At 21.5% G+C, this 27,689-nt stretch overlaps 2 protein-coding genes across 9 annotated transcripts in view; both read left to right on the top strand.

The window, feature by feature from the left end:
• LOC127281412 (acyl-CoA Delta-9 desaturase-like) overlaps nt 1-5,215 on the top strand; it is a 68,115-nt gene extending 62,900 nt beyond the window's left edge. The window contains exons 1-6 of one of the 2 annotated variants that reach the window (XM_051305109.1): nt 522-670; nt 1,196-1,454; nt 2,379-2,509; nt 3,390-3,595; nt 3,689-3,871; nt 4,653-5,215. In XM_051305109.1, coding sequence (XP_051161066.1) covers nt 1,253-1,454; nt 2,379-2,509; nt 3,390-3,595; nt 3,689-3,871; nt 4,653-4,920 — 990 coding nt within the window. In that variant the 5' untranslated portion in view covers nt 522-670; nt 1,196-1,252 and the 3' untranslated portion in view covers nt 4,921-5,215. Of the gene's footprint in view, nt 1-521; nt 671-1,195; nt 1,455-2,378; nt 2,510-3,389; nt 3,596-3,688; nt 3,872-4,652 lie in introns of those variants that run through there. The other variant, XM_051305110.1, reaches the window with a different exon arrangement.
• Nucleotides 5,216-6,050: 835 nt separating this feature from the next.
• Nucleotides 6,051-27,689, top strand: part of LOC127281419 (baculoviral IAP repeat-containing protein 6) — a 74,247-nt gene continuing 52,608 nt past the window's right edge. For 5 of the 7 annotated variants that reach the window (XM_051305119.1, XM_051305121.1, XM_051305122.1 and 2 more), the window contains exons 1-12: nt 6,051-6,332; nt 8,332-8,651; nt 10,059-10,303; nt 11,674-12,013; nt 14,384-16,004; nt 18,648-18,825; nt 18,976-19,627; nt 19,709-20,004; nt 22,260-22,484; nt 22,565-23,099; nt 25,699-25,869; nt 26,532-26,831. In XM_051305119.1, the coding sequence (XP_051161076.1) occupies nt 6,155-6,332; nt 8,332-8,651; nt 10,059-10,303; nt 11,674-12,013; nt 14,384-16,004; nt 18,648-18,825; nt 18,976-19,627; nt 19,709-20,004; nt 22,260-22,484; nt 22,565-23,099; nt 25,699-25,869; nt 26,532-26,831 (5,061 nt within the window). In that variant the 5' untranslated portion in view covers nt 6,051-6,154. The remainder of the gene's footprint in view (nt 6,333-8,331; nt 8,652-10,058; nt 10,304-11,673; nt 12,014-14,383; nt 16,005-18,647; nt 18,826-18,975; nt 19,628-19,708; nt 20,005-22,259; nt 22,485-22,564; nt 23,100-25,698; nt 25,870-26,531; nt 26,832-27,689) is intronic. The other 2 variants (XM_051305124.1, XM_051305126.1) reach the window with 1 other exon arrangement.

Here is a 27,689-nt window from a genome sequence, read left to right on the forward strand (position 1 = left end):
ACATTGTTTATTGGGTTAATTGGGTCAAGCATTGTTTCATTAGAGTTTTCTTAGTTTTTGAATATACATGCATTTTGGGTTAATGGGGTCAAATTATTGTTTCACTAATATATTGCCGCACGTTACCGAAACTTTCCTGAATATTTAGTAAATATTTACTTGCAATATTTGGAATATTTAATTGCAATGTTTATTGAAAATTGTGTAAAGATTTAAATGTCCCGATTAAATAAATTTTTAGTGTGACACTTTCTTGAACATTTAAAAAAAAAAAATTCGGGAAAGTTTCTCACTATAAACATTTATTCAAGTAGGACATTTAAATCTTTATAAAATTTTCAATAAACATTACAATTAAATATTCCAAATATTGCAAGTAATACTAATAATGTACATTATAATTTTTAATGCTTGCAAACATTAACAATCGCTTTGAAAGAATTAAAGTTAAAACAGAAAATAATTGAATAAATTATTTAAAAAGTTGATTCGTTTTTATAATTTATTAATGATATGACTCGTATAATAATTGTTGTGAATTATAATAAACATAAGAGTACACTGAGTTATATAGAGGATAGGAGCGAAAGCTCTTATATGTATAGTTTCAATCAAAAACAACTAAAACTTCAAAAAATATTATTACTTATATTAGTTTATAAATTCTCAGGTAATAATAACTTACAATTAATATATCAATGGGAGAAAAAATTTACAAACCTTTATATATATTTTAATGAAAATTTTATTTCATTAAATCAGAGAATTATTTCCCACATATAATAGAAATATATTATTTTTCATAAAAATTTGAGAATTATATTTTTCCGTTTATGTGAAAAAATATTCTTTAAAATATTTTATTTAAAATTATGCGCATTTAAATTTTTACAATTGGCAAACTGAGATTACAAGCGAAAAAAAAACGATAACAAAAAAGATATATTATAATAATTTATAAAATATTTTTACGTCATTTTCTTGTAATCTTACTTTTTGCCTATATTGTAAAAATTTAAATGCGCATAATTTTGTTAAATAATATTTTTTCGCATATACGGAAAAATACTTCTAAAATTTTTATGAATATACTTTTATATACGGAAAATAAATTGTAAATTTTTCACTTACATCTCTTTTAGGTTAAGAGAAAAATTTACAAAATAAGATTATTATTTTATAATTTTTTTTATAGGCGCACACAAAGTGAGAAGAAAATTGAATTTATCATAAATTTCATGATAAAATCAAAATGAAATCAGAAATTATTACAGAAACATTGTCAAACGATAAAAAATTATCAACTACAATTTCAAAACAAGAAATATCTTCGAATTCATTTAAAGCAGAATTAAGATGGATGTCAATAACAATGATAACCGTTGTTCATATGGTAGCAGTTTATACTCTTCTTACTTTTCCATATTTTGAGAAAAAAAGAACGTTTTTATTTAGTGAGTACTAAAATTATAATGCCTTTATATATATTATGCACGCAAAGAAAAAGTTATGTATTTGTCTTAGAGGAAAATAAATTTTTATTTGCTTTAAAATAAATATTTATTTGATTTAAATAAAAATTTTATTTAAAACAAATGAAATTTTTATTCACGTCAAATGAAAAAAGGTATTTGGCTTTGAGACAAATATACGTTTATATTATCCCCACTCGATATTTGTCATAATTCTCGTCAACTACCGCACCCTGCTCTAGTGAAAATACAGTGACTTTATAGTAACTTTTAATTTTAACTATAAAGTCACTCAATTTTTTACTAAAACAGGGTGCGGTAGTTGACAAGAATTATGACAAATTGCGAGTGGGGGCAAAAAATTGGAGGTTATGTTTATGATAGTTTTGTTTTGATTAAAGCTGTGTTCATAATATGCGTCTTGCTCAGTAAAAAAAAAACTTCTTTTTATACAATGTATGTTAAAATAACGCAGCATATCATAACGAATACAATAGTTTTCTTATAAAATAATTCTATTTTATTCCGTTATTCTGTGCTGTGTTATGTTAACATACATTGTAAAAAAGAAACTTTTTTTTTACTGCGCATGACGTCTATTGTGGACACAGCTTTAATCAAAACAAAACTATCATAAACATAACCTCTAATTTTTTGCCCCTACTCGCCATTTTGTCATAATTCTCGTCAACTACCGCACCCTGATCTAGTGAAAATTCTAGTGACTTTATAGTAACTTTTAATTTTAACTATAAAGTCACTAGAATTTTTACTAGATCAGGGTGCGGTAGTTGACGAGAATTATTACAAATGGCGAGTGTGAATTTTGGCAATTTGGGACAATGGCAACCTTTCTATTTATGCAATTTTTGGTGTGTACGTTTTGAAATATATATTCATTTTTAGCATATTTTATGACACAAATGGTTTGTTTTGGAGTAACCGCTGGTGCTCATCGTTTTTGGACACATCGTTCCTATAAAGCTAAATGGCCACTTCGATTAATTCTTCTTTATTGTTTTTACACATCTGGACAAGTAAGCATGAATTTTGTCCTTTTGGTTTGACATTTATCATAATTCTCGGTCAACTGTCGCATTCTGCTTCTAGTGAAAAATTTAGTGACTTTATAGTAATTTTTAAATTTTACTAGAATGTCACTAAATTTTTAACTACCGCATTCTGGTTCTAGTGAAAAATTTAGTGAGTTTATAGTAACTTTTAATTTTAATTAGAATGTCACTAAATTTTTTAACTACCGCACCCTGCTCTAGTGAAAAATTTAGTGACTTTATAGTAACTTTTAAATTTAACTAGAATGTCACTAAATTTTTAACTACCGCATTCTGCTTCTAGTAAAAATTTACTGAGTTTGTAGTAACTTTTAATTTTAATTACAATGTCACTAAATTTTTTAACTACCGCACCCTGCTCTAGTGAAAATTTAGTGACATTGTAGTAACTGTTAATTTTATCTAGAGCAGGGTGCGGTAGTTGACAAATGACAAATGATCTTTCCATACGCCACGAAATAATAAAATTATAGAAGTGTCACGACTTTTCGAAAAAAATCACAAAGTTATATATATTACAACGTTGAAATTTGGAAAAAAGTGACAAATTTTCAGCACGTTGTAAATTTCCATGCCGAAATATCAGAAGACAACATATCCTAAAATTTGTTTTTATTTTGTAAATTTTTTCACTTATTGTCTCTTTTAGGTAAATAAGTGAAAAATTTATAAAATAAAAACAACTTTTAGGTTATGTTGTCTTCTGATTTTTCAACTTGTAAATTTACAAAGTGCTGAAAGTTTGTCACTTTTTATTCAAATTCCAACATTATAAAATAACTCTGAAATTTTTGTGTTTTAATAATTTGTATATACATTTCTATTAAAAATATTTTAATAATAGAATTCAGTTTATAATTGGGTGAGAGATCATCGCGTTCATCACAAATATTCAGAAACAAATGCAGATCCACACAATAGTGATCGTGGATTCTTTTTTTCACACGTTGGATGGCTTATGATGCAAAAACATCCAGAAGTCATAAAACGAGGGAATCAAATTGATATGAGTGATATTTACGCTGATCCAATTGTTGCATTTGGTGAAAAGTATTTCGATATTTAATATAATTCTCTTTCTTTCTCTTTCTCCTCCCCCCCTTTTTTTTTGTCTGATAATGCTTCATTTTTCTCAATTTGTAGGTATTTCTACTTTTTTAAAGGTTTCTTAGGTTTTATAATACCAATAATTATACCCATATATTTTTGGAATGAGACCTTGTACTATTCAATAACAATGTCACTTTTACGATATGCTTATACATTGAATTGCACGTGGAGTGTCAATAGCGCTGCACATATGTGGGGTTATAAACCATACGATAAGTAAGATAATTATAAAGAAACGTAAAAAGCAAAAAAAAATTAAAAATTATAGGTTATGTTTATGATAGTTTATAGGGAAAGAGACTAAAGAATAAAAAAAATTATAGGTTATTTTTATGATTGGAGGAAAAGGCACCTAAGAAAGAAAAAATTATAGGTTATGTTTATGATTGTTTAGAGGGAAAGGCACCTAAGAAAGAAAAAATTATCGGTTATGTTTATAACAGTTTAGAGGGAAAGTTACCTAAGAGAGATAAAAATTATAGGTTATGTTTATGATAGTCTGAAGGAAAATTACACACTGAAGTTACAAAACTATCATAAACATAACCTGTAATTTTTATCTCTCTTAGGTAACTTTCCCTTTAAACTATTATAAACATAACCTATAATTTTTTTCTTTCTTAGGTGCCTTTCCCTCTAAACAATCATAAACATAACCTATAATTTTTTCTTTCTTAGGTGCCTTTTCCTCCAATCATAAATATAACCTATAATTTTTTTTATTCTTTGGTCTCTTTCCCTCTAAACTATCATATACATAACCTATAATTGTTTTTTTCTTGTCCCTTCCCCTCCGAATTATCATAGACATAACCTATAATTTGTTTGTTTAATTATATTCAAAACTATCATAAACATAACCTATTTTTTTTTTTTGCTTAATCATATATATACAAAACTATCTTAAACATAACCTATAATTTTATTTGCTTTTTGCATAAAAAAAATAAATATAAATTGACTAAAAAGTAAAATTTATTATTTACTATTTTTACAGGACAATAGCTCCAGTGGAAAATAAAATTGTTGCCTACTTAGCATTGGGTGAGGGTTGGCATAATTATCATCATGTATTTCCATATGATTATAAATGCGCAGAATTAGGAAAATATAGTCTTAATTGGACAACATTTATGATTGATATGTTTGCAAAAATTGGTTGGGCATACGATTTAAAACAACCTTCTAGTGAAATAATAAACATAATGAGGACAAAAAGAGGAGAGTTATCGCCATCTTTTGCAGTGTCAAAAAAATTAAAATAACATTTATTTATATTTTGACAAAATATTTTTAAAATATATATATATATATATTCTAACACTAAAAAATGATACTTAAGAAAATATAAAAATTATAGGTTATGTTTGTTGATTTTTTAAAGTTAAAATACACATGAGAAATAAAAAAAACTATCATAAACATAACCTATAATTTTTTTTTCTTAAGTGCCTTACTTCAGAACGCTAAATAATAAAATTATTATTATTATTATTATTATTATTAATATTTATTGTAATTTATATTGTAAATTAATTATTATAATATTATATTACATTTATATTATTTTTATTTATTTATTATATTAACATCGAATATTAATATAAAATATAATAAAAAAAAAGTAATTAATTATTATTGTTATTATTATTATTATTAAAAATATGAAAATGTGATTTTGGACTAGTTTTTATTTTAAAAAATCGACACTACTTTAGCATGCCCTTAAAAAAAAAAGTAAATTGTAATTATTACTATTATTATTGAGATTTATAATTTTATTTAAATCTCCCCAAAAAGGAATTTTACTTTCATATAGTCGAGAAAAAATATTTTTTGTAAATGCTTTATAAAAAAAATAATAAGTTCAATTGAATTAATTTTAGAAATATAGAAAATTGTATCCTGATTTTAAATTTCCAGCCCCTGTAGCTTGACAACCCGTTATTATCACGTGAAATTGTTTCTGTTTTGAATTAAAAATAGAATTTTGTCTTCGAAATTCTTTTTCATATTCAAAAATCTGTCAATTTTGTTAGAAAAATAATTATTAATTATTTAATTATTAGTTTATATTTTTATTTAATTTAATTTATTAACGGGACATTTATAAATATCAAATATTTCGTTTTTACTTTTAGGTTATGTTGATCATAAAATTAATATTGTAATATAAATATGTTAATAATAATAAATAAACTACTATATATTTATTATATGTTAATTATATTTTTTTATATTTAGTATAATAATTAATAAAATATATTTTTCTCTTTATTTAAAAAAAACAAATTTAAATTCATAGTCGATATTCATATATCGAGAATTGACGATCGATATATATATATATATATATATACGCATTGTTAGCTAACTTCAATTGGGTTACAGTGACGTTGTATCTACTTAAAGATGGCGGTGATTGGTACGCCATGTTTCTCGTGATTTTCTCGCGTATTAGAAAATTTTTTTGAGATCTTAAATTTCGTATGTGCAACAATGGCCGATGATGAAACATGGTTATTGAAGGAAGACGGTTATCTTAATTTAGATTGTGAGTGCAAAAATATAATCTATCATCCGAATTTAAATGTGGTGCTGATTACTACTGGGAATGCGCAAGTGTGCGTTTTTGATGTCAACTCAGGACTGATTCTACAACGCAGCTTTCTGTCTGGTAATAAAAAAATGGCAACAATTTTTATTTATTCAATAATGATAATTATCATTTAATTGAATATTAAAATATTTTAATGCGCGTAAACAATTTGTTGTATTTTTTTTTTTTTTTTTCGCAAATGCAAAGTCGTCGCCCCATCTTCGTCGTCATGTTCAAGGTCGTCTTTCGTTTTCTTGGTGTGTCTATAGACACCACTCAAAAACGTCAGGCCATAAAGATTTTTTTTTTTTTCTGTAAAAAAAAAAAAAAGGAAGAGAATTATTTTCCAATCGCCCACTTTTTTGAGCCTCTGAATTTTAATTATGGAAAATATTTATTTTGTTAGTGATGAAAATTATTTTGTTATTTATTTGCGGAGAGTGCGGTTTTTTTTTAACTCCCCGAAATTACTCAATGGAAGGGTTCATTGTGACAGAAAGAGTCTTTTTACTTTGAAAAAGGAAATTTGATTTTGTTTTTTTTTTTTTTTGCTTTTTATTACGACTCTAATAGAAGGAAAATTTGGAAAAAAAAATTTTGTTTGTCAAAAAATACCGTTCTCTAATAAATTGAGATTTTGTTTGACAAATTTTCTTTCTATTTAGAAAATATTTTCTAAGTGGAGGAAAAAAAAAGTATGATTTTTATATTAAATAAACAATTTTTTATTCTATTCATTATAATTTTAATTTTGATTAATAAAAAAAAAAAAAAAAAAAAAAAAAAAAAGTGAAAAATATTCCGAATTCAAAGAAATTAAAAAAAAAATTTCGAAAATTCCAAATTTTGTTGTAAACGATAAATATTTTCCATATAATAAAAAAAATAATAATTTCCCATCGTTTAATATTTGACATTATATTTTCCAGCTAATTAAAACGGTAATTAGTTCGAATGCTTTTTTTTTATTATTAATTTCATTTTTTTTAAATCAATATTAGCAAAAGAATATAATTTCTCCTTTTTTGCTAATATTGATTTCTTATAAATAAAGAAAAAAAAAATTATTTTTTTTATAACCATAAATTGAATTATAATTCAAGAAATAAAAGAAAAGTTTAATTAATTACGATTTGAAAGTGGGAGGGAAAAATAAATAATTCTCAATATAGAAATCAAAATAAAAAAATAAGAGATTTTTTATCGCAACTTGAGCTCTTATTTTGTAATTTATGTAACTTTAACATATTAATGAAGCCGTTAGAATGAGTTATTCATTTCTGAGAAAAAGCTTTTGAAGGTAAATAATTCTTTCACTCTATACTTTGTAAAAAAAAAAAAAAAAAAAAATAGTAAATGAAAAAAGAATTTAAAACAATATTTACCATTATTTACATTGAGTAAAACGAAAAGAATTTCTTATTTTTAAAAAGAGTTTCATTATTAAAAAATTTATACTATGAACATTTTTTTTTTTATATCAACGAAATTAGTTTATTTTTCACATGAAGAAATTATTTTATTCAAATTATTTGAATTCAATAAATAAATAAATAATAATTTTTTTTTTCATTATAAAAGGAAAATAAATTTAATGTAAATTTAAAAAAAAAGTAAAAAAAATAGAAAAATTTATTTAACGCAAATAAAATTGATTTAATACAAAATAAATATTTAGCTCTGAGACAAATATTTCTTTTTTTTTTTATATGGTTGCAATTATTTTAATTATAATAATTAATTATTTATAATTGTAATTGTTTATTATTGCAAATAATTATATTTAATTATTGTAAATAATAATTTTTAATTTTTGCAAATAATAATTTTCAATTATTTGCAAATAATTATATTTATTTATTGTAAATAATAATTTTTGTTATATTAATCGCAAAATAATAATTAATTTTAAATTAATGCAAATAATTATTTATTATTTCATAGGATTATTAAATATTCCAATTAATTTTGTCTTTTTTATTTATTTAGTTGTTGTTTTTTTTTAATTATTAAAATTGTAAAAATGGATTAATTTAAAAAAAAACTGATTTTATTTTTCATTATTTTTGTTTTTTAGATAAATCAGGTGGAAAATTGCGTGGTACATATTTGGCCGATGGAATCGACAAAATATTGTACACAGATGGACGAGGAATAGGCGTTAGAAGTGATTACAATGGAGTACTTTTATTGGATACAATATTACAAACTCCAGTGTCTCGTAGTGAAGATATTATAAAATTAGAACTACTTCTTTCGGAAGCTGTTTTACTCTATCAATGTCTACGATGTATAGATCTACCGGGAGCAGATCATTTACAGGAGGTTCTTCAGGAATTATCCTCAAAAATTCATTCCGGACATACGAGCCAAAAAAGGGGAATCAAAGCACAAAAGGTATAAAAATAAAAATAAAAAATTTTACTTTTTTGGAAAACAAAGAAACAAAATTAATATATTAATTATTAATTAAGTATAAAATTTATTTAATTTTCATTATATATATATATATATATATATATATATATATATATATATATTTATTTATTATTTAATTGTTGAAAACAAATTTTAAAAATCTATATACATATTTTTCCAATAATTCAAAATTATGTTCAATTTTCGTGCACTGCGGAAATAATCGCAGTAAAAAAATTGAATAATTGAATAGAATTTTGAATTTTTGGAAATTATCAATTTTAACATAAAAATTTAATTACTGATTAAATTAAAAAAAAAAAAATTGATTAGCTAATTGAAAAAAAATTGATTAGCCAATTTAATTTATAAAAGTAAAAAATAATTACAATTAACGTAGAAAAAATTGGTTATTTAATTAAAAACTTTACTCAGCTAATTAAATTGAAAAAAACTTGATTATTTATAAATAATTATAGATAATAATGATCAAACTAAAAAAAATTTTTTTTTGATTAATTACAAAAATTGGATTATCTAATTAATTTTTAATTTGATCATCAAATTAAATGAAAAAATTTAATTTTTCTATTAATTTTTTAGAAACTCAAGTTTCTTATTAAAAATTCAAAAAAATCGATTTAACTTCAAAAAATGTGTTTTTATTTAATTCGAAAACGAAATTTGAATTATTTATTTATCAATATAAACTAATTAATGAATTATAATGATGAAATTAAGAAAAGAGATTCAAAAAAAAAGAAGAAACTGTTTTTCATTTAAATAAATTGATTAATTATTAATATAAAATGAAAATAGTTAATTTATAATTATTAATTAATTTTTAATTATATATAGAATATGTATAACATAGAACTGAAATTGAATTTAGAACTTTAATTTACATTGAGATAGATGAAATAAAACATTTTAATTAAAACTTTTCAATTGAGATTAAATTAAAGATTTAATGTAAAAAGAAAAAAAAAAACAAAAATTATATACAACAATTTTCTTCTTTTTCTGTAATTAGAGGATGAGAAATTTTTTTTTTTTCCCGTGACATTCTTTAATTAGAGAAAATTTACAAGATAAAGATTAAAATTACGTTCAGTACATAAAAATTGGAGTTTTTTTTAAAGGAAAAAATAAAAAAAAGTACTTTTTTTTTGCAATATTTAATTTAATTTTTAAAGTAATTGAATAATTATTATAACGTTGATAAAACAAAATCGAATTTATTTGTTTATAATTTAAACTAATCAAAAGGCAAATTGAAATCTTCGTTGTTGTAAATTAATTATTTTATTTTTAACAATATTAGAAAAATAATTTTTAATTTTTTGATTTTGCAAATAAAAATTAATTTTTTTGTTGTAAATTCAGTGGAACACAATATGTTTGGAATTGCCACATGGAGCTTTGAAACTCGTGTGCTCTGGACTAGTAATGGAATTGAAAAAACAAACGAGGCACATTCCGGCATTGCCGATTGCCTCAGCAATAAACGAAAGACTCAACGGCCTAATGCCAAGTGTCAATATAGAAGGAAGACCTGTTGATAGGGCTCTTATGTTCAGTGAAGCTGCCCGGCGCGATTCATTTTCCAAATGGCCACACATGAATTACAGGTAATTACAAAAAAGATATATTTTTTTTTTTTTTACTATAATTTACTTAAATAAATGCATTTTATAATTTTTCTCTTCGTCAATATTGACGAAATATGTTTTCCATTTTCAAATGGAATTTTCTTTCAAATTGATGAAAAAATTAATTTTCAATACAAAAAATTTATAATTTCCAAAAATATAATTACCAAAAATATAATTACCAAAAATAAAATTACTAAAAATATAATTTCTAAAAATAAAATTATAAAGTAGGTAAATTGCTGAAAAAAAAAATAAAAAAATTATTTTTTCGACGAATTTTCAATATTTAAATTAAAATTTCACAGATTTTCATTTTATACGAATTTTCACACTAAGAAAATTTTTATCTTACCGAATTTTTGCCTGAATTTTTATTTTACAGTCAATTTTTTTTTACATGACTTTTTATTTAAAAGAATTTTTAAAGAGAATTTTAATTTAACAGAATTCTCATTCAATTGAATTGTCATGTAAATCGAAATTTTAAATCAAAGAAATTCCAAATTCACCGAATTTTAATTTGTACGAATTTTTATTTGTTCGAATTTTTAAGACGGGAAATTTTCATTTGTCCAAAATTACAAATTGATCGAACATAAAATAATCGACAAAAAAAAAATTTCGGCGCAATTTTTTTTTTTTTTTTTGAAAATTATCAAGAAAATATTTTGTGATTGGTCAATTTTCAAAAATTGCGCCAAAATCTTTTTGTTGATTTTTTTATTCTATCAATTTGTAATTTAGGAACAAATAAAAATTCGGTCAAATGAAATTTTTGACGTCTTAAAAATTCATACAAATTAAAAATTTAGTGCAAATAAAAATTCGGACAAATTTGAAATTTGATTAAATGAAAATTCCCTTAAATTGAAATTCGTTTAAATAAAAATTCAAGAAAATAATTTTAAAATAAATATTCTGGCAAAAATTCGATAGATGAAAATTTTGTTAGTGTAAAAATTTAGATAAACATACTTTCGATATTCTGTATCGTTACCGGAAATGGAAGTCTCGTATTTTGATATTAATTTAGATTATAATTATTAAAAAAAAAAAATTCTAAGAAATTATTTAGATTGTATTTTTTGTAAAAAAAAAATCTCAGAAATCATTTAGATTATAATTATTTTTAAAAAATTCGCAGAAATTATTTAGATTGTATTTTTTTTTATATATAAAAAGAATCTCAGAAATTGTTTAGATAATAATTATTAAAAATAAATATAAGAAATTATTTAGATTATAATTATTTTTTAAGAAATTTTTAAATTAAGATTATTTATTTAACAAATAAATAATAATTAAAGAAAAAAAGAAAATTATTTTTGATTCTTATTTCATTGAAGATGGGCATTTCCCGATCAAATGGCACAAGCTGGCTTTTATCATCAGCCAAATTCAACGGGCGATGATCGGGCAATGTGCTTCACCTGCAACGTGTGTCTCGTCTGTTGGGAACCAACTGATGAACCATGGTCAGAACATGAACGACATACACCAACTTGTCCCTTTGTCAAAGGAGAATACACACAAAATGTACCCCTTTCAGTTACACTTGCAACGGCGCCCGCTCATATTTCCGATGGCAGTGTCGAAATAATCGGCACAACAAATGTTGCCGGTCTTGTTTCCACGGGTACAAATAATGGCCTCGTTAATGTTTGGAATGTACGCAATCAGCTCAAGGTAATTGGAAAAATTAATTTCTCCTTTTTTTTTTTATTCAAGAAAAATTTTCTCCCTTTTCTATATATTAGAATAATAATAATTATTATTATTCAATTTAATTTGTAATTTATTAGAAATGGAAATAATTTTCAAACCATGCAAATTTTGATGATAAATATGATATTAATGAAAATTATTAATTTACATTAATCAAGAAATTAAAATTTACAAATTTAATAAATTTACATTTAATAAAATTTTCATTAATCAATTTTTAATTTCAATTTATTAGGAATTTTAATTTAACAAACTATTAATTGATTTGAGTTTGGAAATTATTCGAATTTCAATTTATTCAAATTTTAATTGATTTAGATTTCAAATTATCTGAATTTTAATTTAAAAAAAAAATTCGAATTAGCAAAAATTTTAATTTATCTAAATTTTAATTGATATAAGTTTCTAATTATACGATTTTTAATTTATCCAAATTTCAATTGATTTAAATTTGAAATTATTCGAATTTCAATTTATTAAAATTTTAATTGCTTTTAGCTTCTAATTATCCGAATTTCAATTAAACGAAATTTTAATTGATTTAACTACCAAATTATCCACATTTTAATTTATAAATTTTTTTTTTTTTATTTTAGTTTTGAATTATCAAAATTTTAATTGATTTAAGTTTTAAATTATCCGCATTTTAATTTATTAAAATTTTCTCTGATTTTAGTTTTGAATTATCAAAATTGTAAATCATAAAAATTTTAATTTATCCAAATTTTAATTGCTCTTTGTTTCAAATTATCTGAATTTTAATTTATATAAATTTAAATTAATTTAAGTATCAAATTATCCGAATTTCAATTTATTTAAGTTTTCAAATTATTCGAATTTTAATTTTTTTAAAGTATCTAAAAGTAGAAATTCAAATTTTGAAATGAAATGAAAAAAAAATTTTGTTTTCTAAAATTCGGAAAAATTTAAATTAACTCAAAATAATAATTATAAGTTGAAAAATTTAGAAAATAATTGAATTTTTAATACAATTTAGATTTTTAAATTAATTTTAATTAAAATTAACTCAATGTAATAATTTCAAGTCGAAATTTTTTTAAAAATAATTGAATTTTCTTTATTTATTATTAAAAAGAAAATTTAAATAATTGAAATTTATTTGAATTTTTGAAAATTTTGGAATGTAATTGAATTTTTGAAGATTTAAAGTTCACATTTTTAGAAATAATTCCATTTCAAGAGAATTTAAATTTGAAATATTTTGTAAATTTCAATTTTAGAGAATTTTTAATTACGAATTATTTAGAATAATTGAATTATTGAAGAATTTTGATTTAATTATTAAAAAAAAAAAAATAATTGATTTGAAAAATGATTTTGGATAAAAATTTACAAATAATTGAATTTTTAAAGATCTACAGTTGAAATTTTTTGAATTGAATTTCAGGTGATTTAAAAATTTGAATTTTGCTAAAAAATATTGAATTTTTTTTTACAAATTTCAGAGAAAAAAATTCAATTTTAGAGAATTTTTAATTACTCATTTTTTATGAAATTAAATTTTCGAAGAAATTTATAAAAAAAAAAAAAATAATTGAGTTTTGTTTTGTTTAATTCGGAAAAATTAAAATTAACTAATAATAATAATAATAATAATAATAATTGTAAATTGAAAAATGTTGAAAACTAATTGAATTTTCGAGATTATAAAGAATTTTTAAATAATTTAAATTTCGTTGAATTTAAAAAATTAATGAATTTTTAAAGAATTTACGGTTTTTGAGTTTTGTAAAAAATAAAAAAAAATTTTAATTTAAATTGAAATATTTTAATATTTAATTTTTATTCAATTAATTAATATTTATTTGTTAAATAATAATTAATAAACATTATGTGTGTTTTTTCTTAAAAGTTAGTGAGCAATTTAAATTTTTATTTAATTTCTCATTTTTTTTTGCCGTTGAAAGATTCTATAAAATTTTGATTTTTCTGTTTTTTGTTAAATAATGTTTTTGTTTAAAAAAAAACCAAAAAATTTTCCTATAAATTTTTAAAAAAAATATTTTTAATAAAATTCAACAAACAGAAAATCTTTTAAAGAAAAAATATAAAAAAAAAAAAAAATGAAATAATTAATTATTTAGTAACAAAGAGTAAAATAATTTATTTTGAAAATTGTACAATTTTTCAAAATTTATTGAAATTAATTTTATTTATTTATTTGTAGATGAAAATTACTTTTTAGTTTAAGATAAAACACAATTTTTTAATTATTATTAACTAAAGAATGCGAAGCCTTAAATAAATATTTCTAATGATTATTTTATTTTTTTTTTGCGAGAAATAAATAAAAAAAAATTTTTTTTGCAGCGCGAGGCCTCTTTCTATATTGCATTAAGCGATCACGAGAGCAACAATAAACAAACAATGCAATTTTTTGCAATGTCAATGGAATCAGACAGTTATGATTCCGAAGCAACAACAATGAATTATTACAAATCATCAGTATCGCATCGTATTGAATTGACATCATTGTCGATAATTGGTCCATTAAAATCAACAATTGAAGAAACAAGCGATAATCTTACAACTAGCATTCCAATTAAAACACAACAACAACAACAACATCAACCACAACAGCAACAAATACCTTCATTGGAAACACAAATTAGGCCTTGTCTTATATCGGGAATTCTTGTCAATAATCATCGTCACAATCATCAATCGCGTAATCTTGAAAATGTTTGGGCATCAACGACAGATTTAGCATCATCATCATCACTTGTACAAGCAATGAATAGTGTTAATAGTGCAGCAAATGATCGACAAACAATAATTGATATTATGAAAGTTGGAAGCGATTCAACAGCGACTTATCAACCAAAAAAAATGCTCTATTTGGTATTATGTGATTTTCATCATAAATCAGTATTGCCAATTGCATTAAAAAAAGATGAGGCTAAACAAACAAAATCAAAGAAAACATTATCGGGCACCGGTACAAGTACAAGTTCAAATGATGGTAGACAGGAGAATCTTTATCAGGAATTATTTTTAAGTAAATTTTTATTAGAGGATTTAGTTGAGGATGTTGATTCAGAAATGCTTGTTGGTACACATTTTGATAATATTTTTCCCACAACACCATTAACTGCATCATCATCAAATGGAATTTGTCCCACACCACTTGTACCACCGCCTGGTTTTACATTTGATGCTAATTTTAATCCAATTAATAGTGGACAAGAATTTACAAATTCAGAAAATAGTAGTGGTTGTTCAAAAAAAATTCCCGATGTTTCAATAACAAAATCAACAACAACAACAACAATAACAAGAACAACAAAAATGGAACCAAGTGTTATACAAAGTATAAGAATTGATGCACCGGAAAATATGAAAATTAGTTTTATCTCGGCAACAAAAGACGGACGACATTTGTATGTTGCATTATCGCCAATTGAAAAAGAATGTTCAACAACAACGACGACAACAACAACAATTCGTATGGATATTGATGAGGAGAGTGAATTTTTTCCACAAAAAAGTTTTATGTATTGGGATCATAATGAAACGCAAAGTAGTGAAAGTTTATTGTCAAATGGTGATGATGAGAGGAGAAATTTGGAAGTTAATAATGATGATGGTGGTGAGGAGGTGAATGAGGATAATAATGATGATAATGGTATTAATAGTGAAAAGGCAATATTATTGATATATGCACTTGATTTTACTGATAAAGTTGTGAGAATAATACCTGATCCATTGGTACGTCAAGAATTGCCAGCTGATGAAACGCCATTGGAACATGTTTTATTGCCAATACAAGAGAAAAATCGTAATAAAGCTGTACAACGTGGTGAACCATTTGGACGTATTGCATTAGTTTGTAAGGATGGTGTTGTTCGTGTATTGAATTTAAATAATTTAAAAACTGTCGCACGAGTACGTTTAGAGGGACAGAAATTTGTATCAGCCGCCTATTGTACAAGTGAGTTTGAAACTTATTATTTTCCAATATTCTAATACAGGGTGTCTGGAAGTCCTGGAAATGTCTTGGAATTTGAAAAAATGTTCTGGAATGTCCTTGAAAGTCCTGGAATTTTAATTTTTGTCCTTGAATTTTTTATATTTTGCTTTTAAATTTTCAAAAAGTTATAATTTTTGTCAATCAAGTTAAAAAAAATTCATTAAATAAGTAAAATGAAAATTTACTTAAGTAATTAATTAATTTTTTAATAATTTCTGAAAACAATAGTTAAACTAAAAATTTTTTTATTCCTTAAAGTCATCTAATTTAATGTCCTGGAAAAATAAGAAATTTGTCCTGAAAAGTCCTGGAATTTTAATTCAGATTTTTAGTAGACACCCTGTAATATGATAATTTTAATTTAAATATTATTCTAAAAATTTTAATAATTTTTAATTTGCAATCAAATTTTTTACATTCTCACATCATAATGAGAAAGGTATTTTAATAAATTTTTACATTTGCTTGATTGTTTTGAACGTTCAAATGAAGGAAATAATTTTTTTTTTTTTTTAACTACGATAATGAAAAATAATAAATTAATAAATTATTTTTAGATAAAAAAAGCAATATTTTTTATAATAAAAATTTGAAATTAAAAAAGTAGCAAATACAAAATTTTTTTGTTCATTTTGAAAATTTAAAACTACAGGTGTATAAATTTTTAAGTTATTTAAATTTTTTATTTAATTGAATTTAATTTGTATTTATTAAAAAAGTTTTTTCTTGTTGATAATATTTTCAAGTCCGAATTTTAATTTCTTAATTTACATTTACACTAATTTTTACTTAATGGAATTTTTATTTGTTTTTTTTCCTAATATAATTATTAATAATTTTCAAAATTTTCAATTAATAATTGAATTTTTGTTTTACTTACATTTTTTATACTTAATGAAATTTTCAAGTATCTGAATTTTAAATTTAATTTACAAATTTACATTTACTAAAAATTTTTATCAAATAAAAATTTTATTTATATTAATTATTGTTTAACTGAATTTAATTTTCATTTAATCAAATTTTTACTTAGGACAAATTTAATTTTATTCTTTTTTTTCCAAATTTTCAATTTAAAATATCAAGTAAATTTCAATTATTTTCAAAAATTTACAATTTAAAATTAACTAAAATTCAATTATTTTCAAAATTTTCAATTCAAAATCAACTAAATTTTAATTATTCTCAGAAATTTTAATTCAAAATTAATTATTATGAAAATTTTTAATCTAAAATCAACTAAAATGAAATTATTATCCAAAATTTTAAATAAAATTTATTCATTTTCAAAAATTTCAATTGAAAATTAACTAAAATCCAATTATTTTCAAAATTTTCAATTTAAAATCAACTAAAATTCTATTATTCTCAAAAATTTTAATTCAAAATTTTTAATCTAAAATCAACTAAAATTAAATTATTATCCAAAATTTCAATTCAAAATTAACTAAAATTCAATTGATTGATTTGATTTTATTCAAATTTTTTATTTAATATGAATTTTTATTTAACTGAATTTAATTTACAATTTTATTCAAATTTTTATATTTAATGAAATTTTTAACAGTTATTGCCACGGATTAGGGAAAAGTTATGAAATTTTTTTTTTTTTTTTTGAAAATGACTGGAAAAATAACAAATTTCTGAAAAATACTTTTAAGAATTATAATTATTGAAATTTTTATTTCAAATTTTTTATAAATTCTAAAAATTATAAATTCTCAAAACTTGTAAAAATTGTCTTAATTTTTGTATATAATTTAAAATCTCTTGAAAAATATTTTCAATTAGTGTCAGAGAAAAAAAATTTAAATTCTAACTGGAAATTATAAGCTAAAAATTTGTGAACGTTCAAATGAATGAAATTTTATTTTCAATCTATAAATTATTAAAAATAGCAAATGTAAAGTAAAATATTAAATTAACAATTTCTTTTTAGATATTTAAAACAATATTTTGTAATAAAATTCGTACTTAAAGAAGTTGTAAAAAAAAAGTTTGTTCATTTGAATGTTCAAAATTTTTTTGGCTCATTGGAAAAATCAGGGAAGAATAAAATAAAATTTTTGTGTCAAACCAGTTAATATTTTTATATTTACAATTTGAATTAAATTTAAAATGTAAAAATAAGAATTTAAGCTCAAGAACGATAAAAAATAATTTATTAGTTTAAAAAGGAATTATTTTTTAATATTCCTTTTTAATTAAAAATTTTTTTAACTTTGATTTTGTAATTTATCGAACAAGAAAATTACAGATTTTCACATTTAAATAATTCAATTGTTACTAAATTTTTATTTAATTGAATTTAATTTACACTTACTCAAATTTTTATACTTAATAAAATTTTTGTGTATCTGAATTTTTATTTAATTTAAATATTTACTTAAATTTTTACTTAATGGGATTTTTATTTGTTTTTTTTTTTTTCGTTTTCTATGTTCTTTAAGGGAAATTAATTTTCTTTTTTTGTCGAATTTCGATGAGAATAGACAAATTTTTTTTGTGAAATAAAAAAGGAAAATTTTATATAGGAATTAATGAATTTGAAGAAAATGAAAAAAGAATAGTTTTAATAATAAAATTTTGTTTTTCTTTTTAAAGGTTTAGAAAGATTGTGCGCGTGTACAAGTAATGGAGCGCTTCACTTTTTTGCAACGACGGAAGAAGATGAAATACCAGAAGAAATGGAAGAAACTGAAGATTTGAAAATGATCACTGAAATTAGTTGCGTTAATGAACGAACCGAACCGAGTACATCAACGTCTTCCACTGTGTATCAGTAAGTTTTATTTAATTTTTTTTTTATTTCATTTCTAATAAACTTTTATTTATTAATTAATTAGTAATTTAATTTTCTTATTTATTATTAATTTTTAGAAATATTTATTTTAATTTCTAATTTTTTTTTTTTTTTTTTGTCTTTTTGCAGGGAACCGATAATAGCGCACAGGAATAATTTAAGTTATGCCGATTTAAAGACACTTTATGAATTAACAAAGTTTGATAAACATTCACCCGCTTATAGAGCAAATGTCCCGCCATGTTGGAGTGAAATGATGCAAGCACAAAGACAACGACATTATCCACAACATTTGCATCAAGCTGAGGATCAACATCATACGAGAACTTGGCGTTTACAAAATGATGCATCAACATGGGATGAACATATTTTTGAATTAACATTACCAAGAACAGCGTCGGGTGTTGTTGGACATGTTGATGTGAAATTTAATTTACATTCACCATGTCCTGAATTGCCGGCAATTCAAGTGACATTATTGAAACAAAGTATATTTAGTATTGGTCATCATAAAACGCCAATAACATCGGTTGATGAAAGAATTGATTTTAGTCTTGGATTAGATCAAAAAGGTGAAAATCCCGTTGTCACTGAGGAATATCAACGTCAACATAATACAGAAATACTTTGTGGTCCAATTAATTTACAACGTTGTATGGATTTATCTGATCATTCTGGTTGTGCAACATTAACAAGTCCAAAATTATTTCGCGCTAAATCAAATTCATCTTGTACATTGTTGGTTCATATCAAGGCACTCGTCGATCCAATTAAAGATGGAGTGAGTTTTTTTTTTTTATTTATTTTTTGTATTTTTGTTTATTTAATTTATTATGTTTATTATTATTATTGAAAATTTCAGACAAGTTCAAAATCAAGAATGAATGTGGAATCAAAACCACCGACGTCGAAAAAATTGAGAATAGACGAAGCTGGACCATTATTGCCGGGCGCAAGTGTCGAGAGATACGCGGCTAATGCATCGAAAAAATTGAATTCCTATATTGGTTGCGATTGGATTCATGAAATTTCAATTAGCGTGAGAAAAGTTTTACCAACAAATATTCCACACGAGAGAATACAACGTTGTGCAATGTTGGAATCAAAACAATTTATCAATAATCTTTTGTCAGTTGCGTGTCTACAGACTTCGGATAAGTGAGTAAAAAAGAAACAAAAATTTTTTTTTCGCATTATTATTATTAATACAAAAATTTGCAGGCTTTGGATTATACGACTTTTTCGACTATTTCCGACTTTTTCTTTTTGCAAAAATACGACTTTATCGACTTATTTTAATAAAATGGGACTTTTTCGATTTTTTTTTACATTTTTTTACAAAAATTTTTAAACAAAATACGTTTTTTTTTTTTTTAGTATATAGTGCAAATCTTTTTCAGATCTTCTTTATTTCAATTATTTAACAAATTTTTGACAAAAATTCTTTACTAAATTAATTATTTTTTAATAATTTTTAATGAAATTCTTCACAAATTCAATTGTCTTAAACTATTTTTTAATTAAAATTTTTACAAAAATTTAATATTTGTTTATAATTTAAAAAAAAAATTAGCAAATAAAGTAACTAAAAAAATTTTAACTCAAAATCACTTGAAATTTAATTATTTTGCAAAAATTTCAATTATTTTCAAAATTTTCAATTCAAAATTTTTTAAAATTCAATTATTTTCCAAATTTTCAATTCAAAATCAAGTAAATTTCAATTATTTTCAAAAATATCAATTTAAAATCTTTTAAAATTCAATTATTTTCAAAATTTTCAATTCAAAATCAAGTAAATTTCAATTATTTTCAAAAATTTCAATTTAAACTTAACTGAAATTCAATTATTTTCAAAATTTTCAATTCAAAATCAACTAAAATTCTATTATACTCAAAAATTTCAATTCAAAATTAATTATTATCAAAATTTTTAATCTACAATTAACTAAAATGAAATTATTATTCAAAATTTCAATTCAAAATCAACTAAAACTCAATTGATTTCAAAATTTTCAATGAAAAATCAACTAAAATTTAATTGATTTCAAAATTTTCAATTCAAAATCAACTAAAATTCAATTATTTTCAAGAAATTAAATTCAAAATCAACTAAAATTCAATTATTCTCAAAAATTTTAATTCAAAATTAAGCATTATCAAAATTTTTAATCTAAATTCAACTAAAATGAAATTATTATTTAAAATTTTAAATAAAATTTAATTATTTTCAAAAATTTCAATTCAAAATCAACTAAAATTAAATTATGTTCCAAATTTTCAATTCAAAATCAAGTAAAATTCTATTATTCTCAAAAATTTCAATTCAAAATTAATTATTATCAAAATTTTTAATCTAAAATCAACTAAAATGAAATTATTATCCAAAATTTCAATTCAAAATCAATTATTTTCAAGAATTTAAATTCAAAATCAACTAAATTTCAATTATTATCCAAAATTTCAAATGAAGTTGAATTATTTTCAAAAATTTCCATTAAAAAAAACGAAAATTCAATTATTATCCAAAATTTCAATTGAAATTCAATTATTTCCAAAAATTTTTTAATTAAAAAAAAAAAAATGAAAATTCAATTATTATCCAAAATTTTAATTGAATATCAATTATTTTTTTATCAATTAATATTTTTCGAAAATTCAACTATTTGAGAGCATTTTTGAATTAAAAATGGTTTTCAAATTATTGTATTTTTGTCCGCAATTTCTAATAAATTTTTTAGTGAAATTATCAAAAAAAAAATTTTAATTAAAATTCACTTGAAGTTCAATTAATTTCAAAAATCTCAATTGTAAATCTTTGAAAAATCAATTTTACTTTTAAAAAATGTTATCTAAAATTATATTTGATAAATTAATTTTAGTTCTGTAAAATTGAATTATTCTCTGAAAATTAACAAAATCTTTTTGAAATTCAATTAGTTCTAAAAATTTCAATTTTAATTCTTCCAAAATTATTAAATTATTTAAAAAAAAATTTATTTAAAAATTTGTAAAACTTTTTTGTTAAAATACACAATCGACTATTTTTGAAATATATATCGACTAAAACGACTTTTTTTTTGTACCTTTAAGTCGGATCCGAGGCCTGAATTTTTTTATAATATTTTATTTTATCTTTATAATTTATACATTCAAAATATTTTTAATCTATTTTAAAAATACTGTAATAGGTTTTATTTTTATTTATTTTTATTTATATAAATTTTAAAAATTATTTATAAATTATAAAATTAAATTTTTATACATTTTGTTTACAAATTAATTATGAATTATAAAATTAAATTTTTATACATTTTGTTTAAAAATTAATTATAAATTGTAAAAGTTATATAAAAAAAAAGAAAATATAAGACAGAAAAAAGAATTAAAATTTGAAAATTTTGGAATTTTAGATCAGCAATTACACAATCGATTGCTCTCGATATTCTCATTTGGGTAGTCGCAATAAGATTAACAAGACTGAGAACATGTCAAAATAGTGTCGAGACAAAAGCAATGCAATTGGAAACTGTACGCTGTGTCCAAGCGAAACTTTCAGCTTTATTGAGAACATGTCTTTTGTACGCTGGACGAAGTATTTCACACAAATGCATAAAACTCATCGTTTTGTGTAGCGAGTAAGTATTATTTTTCTTTTGTATTTTTTTTTTAAATTTTTTTGTGTATTTTTATTTATTTTTTTCTTCCGTCTCAATAGGGGTCTTCACAATTTGGACGATCCATTGCCACATTCATTTGAAGAGGCTGTACTTACAATTTGTGTAACATTATTGCCATCAATTGTCAATGTACAATGGTCGGGTTCATTGCGTTGGTTTGCAATTCTCATAACGCGTCTATTGCCACTTGATCGTAATCATGCAATAGCACAACAATGTATAACATTAATGCAACAAATATCAATGGAAATGTCAAATCGTGTGAATCCACATCATTTATTGTTGGCAACAAGATTTGGCCTTTATAATTCGCCATTTGAAACTGAACTTTTTGACATGGATCCACCAGTGCCGCCAAAATTCAGTTCAACACCAGTTACATATGCAAGTGCAGTTTCTGGTGAGCCAACAATAACATCAATAACAACAACAACGTCAAGTCATTCACAGGATTCAATTGATTTACGTGATCTTCTCACATTACCGTCGCATCATTCAAGTGAGACTATTGTGCCGAGTAAACTTTATCTCAAAACATTGAGCGCAAATCACAGTATGAAAGGATTGCTCGAGGTAGGAATTTTTCAATTATTTTTTTTTTTTTAATTTTTTAATTTAAATTGTACAAATTTTTTTATTTTTAATTGATTCATATTTTAATTTATTCAAATTTTTTTATTGGTCCAAATTTTTATTTATTCAAATTTTAATTGTTCCAAATTTTAATTGATCAAAATTTTTATTTATTCAAATTTTAATTGATCCAAATTTTAATTTATTCATATTTTCATTTATCCAAAAATTGAATCTATTTTAATTTTAATTAAATTTTATTCGATACAATTTTTAATTGATCAAAATTTTAATTTATCTAAAATTGAATTTGTTCAAATTTTAATTTCATTTTGTCATTCAACTTTCAATCGATTCTAATTTTTATTGATCGAAACAAATTTTATTGAAATTCTAATCAAATGCAAATTTAATCGATGAAAACTTAAAATTAAAGAAATTTGCAATCTATATGAAGATAAATTGATTTTAGTTTCAAATTATTCGAATTTCAATATTTGCAAAATTTTAATTAAATTAAGTTTCAAATTATCTGAATTTTCATTTATTCCCGTTTTAATAATAAATTACAAATTATCCAAATTTCAGTTTGTTTAAATTTTAATTAATTTTAGTTTCAAATTATCTAAATTTTTTATTGAATTTAGTTTCATATTTTAATAAGAATAATAATCGAATAATAAATTATCCAAATTTTAATTAATTAAAGATTGAAACTAATTGAATTTCAAATTTTAAAATTATTAATTGATTCAAGTTTCAAAATTTTATGATATTTAATTGATTGAAATTTTTAATTATTCTAATTTTAATTGGTTCAAGTTTCAAATTATCCGTATTTTAATTTATTAAAATTTTCTTTGATTTTAGTTTTGAATTATCAAAATTGTAAATCATAAAAATTTTAATTTATCTAAATTTTAATTGCTTTTAGTTTCAAATTATTTGAATTTCAATTTATCTAAATTTAAATTAATTTAAGTAACAAATTATTTGAATTTCAATTTATTTAAATTTTTATATTCATTTAAGTTTCAAATTATTCGAATTTTAATTTTTTTTTTAAAGTAACTAAAAATAGAAATTCAAATTTGAAATAAAAAAAAAAAACGTTTTCTAAAATTCGAAAAAATTTAAATTAACTCAAAGTAATAATTAGAAGTTGAAAAATTTAGAAAATAATTGAATTTTTAATATTTATTATAAATTATTTTAAATAATTGAAATTCCGTTGAATTTTTCAAAAATTTTGGAAAATAATTGAATTTTTCAAGATTTACAGTTTAGATTTTTAAATTAATTTTAATTAAAATTAACTCAATGTAATAATTTCAAGTTGAAATTTAAAAAAAAAAAATAATTGATTTTTCTTTATTTATTAATAAAAAGAAATTTAGTTGAATTTTTGAAAATTTTGGAATGTAATTAAATTTTTCAAGATATAAAGTTCAAATTTTTAGAAATAATTCCATTTCAAAAGAATTTAAATTTGAAATATTTTGTAAATTTCAATTTTAGAGAATTTTTAATTACGAATTACTTAGAATAATTGAAATATTGAAGAATTTTGTTTAAATTCATCCAACTTTCAATCGATTCTAATTTTTATTGTTCGAAAATTTTTTTTTTTTGAAATTCTAATCAAATGCAAATTTAATTGATGTAAACTTAAAATTAACGAAATTTCAATCTATCTGAAGATAAATTGATTTTAGTTTCAAATTATTTGAATTTCAATTTTTGCAAATTTTAATTAAATTAAATTTCAAATTATATCCAAATTTTAATTAATTTAAATTTTAAATTATTCGCATTTCAGTTTATCCAAATATTAATTAATTTCAGTTTTAAATTATCTAAATTTTAATTAAATTTAGTTTCATATTTCAATAATAATAATAAATTTTAATAATAATAATAATAATAATAATAATAATAATAAAAAGTAATAATAATTGGATTATAAATTATCGAAATTTTAATTAAAGTTTGAAATTATTTGAATTTCAATTTTTAAAATTATTAATTAATTCAATTTTGAAAATTTTACGAATTTTAATTTATCCAAATTTTAATTGATTTAAATTTTAAATTATCCGAATTTCATTTAATCCAAATTTTAATTAATTTCAGTTGTTTTTAATTCTATGAATTTTAATTGATTTTAGTTTTTCAAATTATCGAAATTTAAATTTATGCAAATTTTTAATTGACTTAAGTTTCAATTTAAATATTTAATAATAAAAATTTAATTCACATCATTCAATATTTACCAATGAAATTCAGTTATTTTAAGAATTTTATTCGAAATTAAAAAATTTTAAATTGCTTTTAAAAAGTCATTAATTTCAAAATTTTATAAATTTTTTATTTATTTCAATTGATAATTTTTCTTATTACCTTTTTAATTATTATTAATAGGCTATTATTATTATTATTTTATTATTATTATTATTATTATTATTATTATTATTATTATTATTATTATTATTATTATTATTATTTTTGTAATTATTTGTTTTTTTAAAATACATTTATTTAATGAATTTGTTTTTAAAAATTTTATTGAATTTATAATGTAATTACTAAAAAAAAAAAGGTCGAGCCACTGCATTTTACGTGTCACGCCGCTTCGGACGGAACGAAAATGGAGAAAATCGACACTGGTGCAAATAATTTGGTGAATATGGCGCCAATAATTTACGACAGTCCACATCCAGGAAGTGGTTTCAATTCAGGACTTGGAATCAAAATAATTCAACATTCATACGTAAGTTAAAAATAGTATTTAAAAAAAAAAAAAAAAAAAAAAATTATATTAATAAATTTACATGGGAATTTTCACAATCGAAATTCCAAATTTTATCTTTGTGCGAATCCAATTAAAAAAAACGCGCGACTATCACTTTCATCGTTTCGTTAATTTTTTTTTTTTTTCCTAAATTAATGTCAACATGAAAGGAAAATGAATTTTTCTTTTATTTCCTTTCTGTTAGAACAAAAAAGAGTGAAAAAATTTTAATCGAGGATTTTTGAATTTAAAAAGTTTTTACGCTTTTTAAAATAAAAAATTATCAAGAAAGAAAAATGAATTTTTCTTTTATTTCTTCTCTGATTGAAGAAAAAAGTGAAAAAATTTTATCGGGAATTTTTAAATTTAAAAAGTTTTTACGCTTTTTAAAAAAAAAATTAATCAAGAAAGAAAAATGAATTTTTCTTTTATTTCGCCATTGATTAAAAAAATGGTAAATTTTATTTTACATATTTCGGAAATTTAAATTATTTTTTACAATCGAGGTGGAATTTTTTTTTTTCTTAAGAAGCAAAAAAAAGTAGACTAGTTTATAATCAGTCTAAAAAGTAAAAAGTAAAAAGTAAAAAGCAAAAAAAGAAAAAGAAAAAAATATCGTTGCGAATCCTTGTCGATTATAGAATTTGGATGATGGCTCGCTTGGACCAGATCTTCAGGCTAAGTTTACAACTCTCTATGACAGTTTTATAAATCATTGTAAAGCTGAAATAACAAAGAAGCCAACGGTACATCTATCGCTGACACCTGACGATCGGTCAATAAGTGATGAAGTTAGTATGCCCGATGAAGCTCAATACTGGCACATTCTTCAAAATGATAGCTCTCACGTGTTAGATTCAACTATTGCTAAAGAAAAATCCTCGGGTGCAAATAATGTTGGTACCTCAACGAGCAAAAATGAAGACAACTGTGCAAAAAAGGTAGTTTTTTTTTTTTTGATTCACGTGCGGATAAAAAAAAATTTTCTACCTATTTGTTTCAGAATTTTTTTCTTTTCGTTTTCTTCCTTTTTTGCTTCGTTTCTTCACAAAAAAAAAAAAAAAAAGAATTTTTTCTTTTCTTTTTTCAAATTTATGTTGAGACCAATGCCTAATTTTGCTTTTAAAACGATTTTTATTCTTTTTTGATTTATCAAAATCAAATTTTGATTGAAATTATCAGAATGAGGAGAAAAATTTTTTATTATCGTGCAAAAAGAAAGTTTGATTTTAAATCGATTTTGTTCTTTCTGCTTTTTTGAAAATCAAATTTATTTATAAATTGTTAGAAAGAGAAAAAAAAAATTTTGCGGTGAAAAAAGAAGATTTTCAATTAATAAAATTGAATTTACGTTAGGAAATTTTTTTTATATAAATAAAATTGGTTTTTTTTTCAGTTTTAAAAATACGATTTAAATATAATTTTTGAAGGGAGAAAAAAATTTTAATTTTCTCTATTATCAGCGAAAAAAATAGTTGAAAATTAAGTTTATTAATTCTCCTCCAATTTTAGGGAGAGAAAATTAAGTAAATTTGCAAAAAAAAAAAAAAAAATAATAATAATAGATAATCATTAATTTAATTATAAAAAAACGAATGAAATAGGACGAACGTAAAAATTGAACAACAATTTAATTTAATTTGATTTAAATTAAATTTTATTTTGATTCCGGCTCTAAACAAATGTTATTATTTATTTAAATACATATTTTTATTATTTCCCTCGCACGTAATTTTGATTTTTAATCTTGAATGGCCAACACCACACATTGATATTTTGAAATGAAACAATAATTTTTA

Source organism: Leptopilina boulardi, unplaced genomic scaffold (assembly GCF_019393585.1).
Source record: "Leptopilina boulardi isolate dan_hultmark-lab unplaced genomic scaffold, ZJU_Lbou_2.1 LbouV2_266, whole genome shotgun sequence".
Classification (NCBI taxonomy): Eukaryota; Metazoa; Arthropoda; class Insecta; order Hymenoptera; family Figitidae; genus Leptopilina; species Leptopilina boulardi.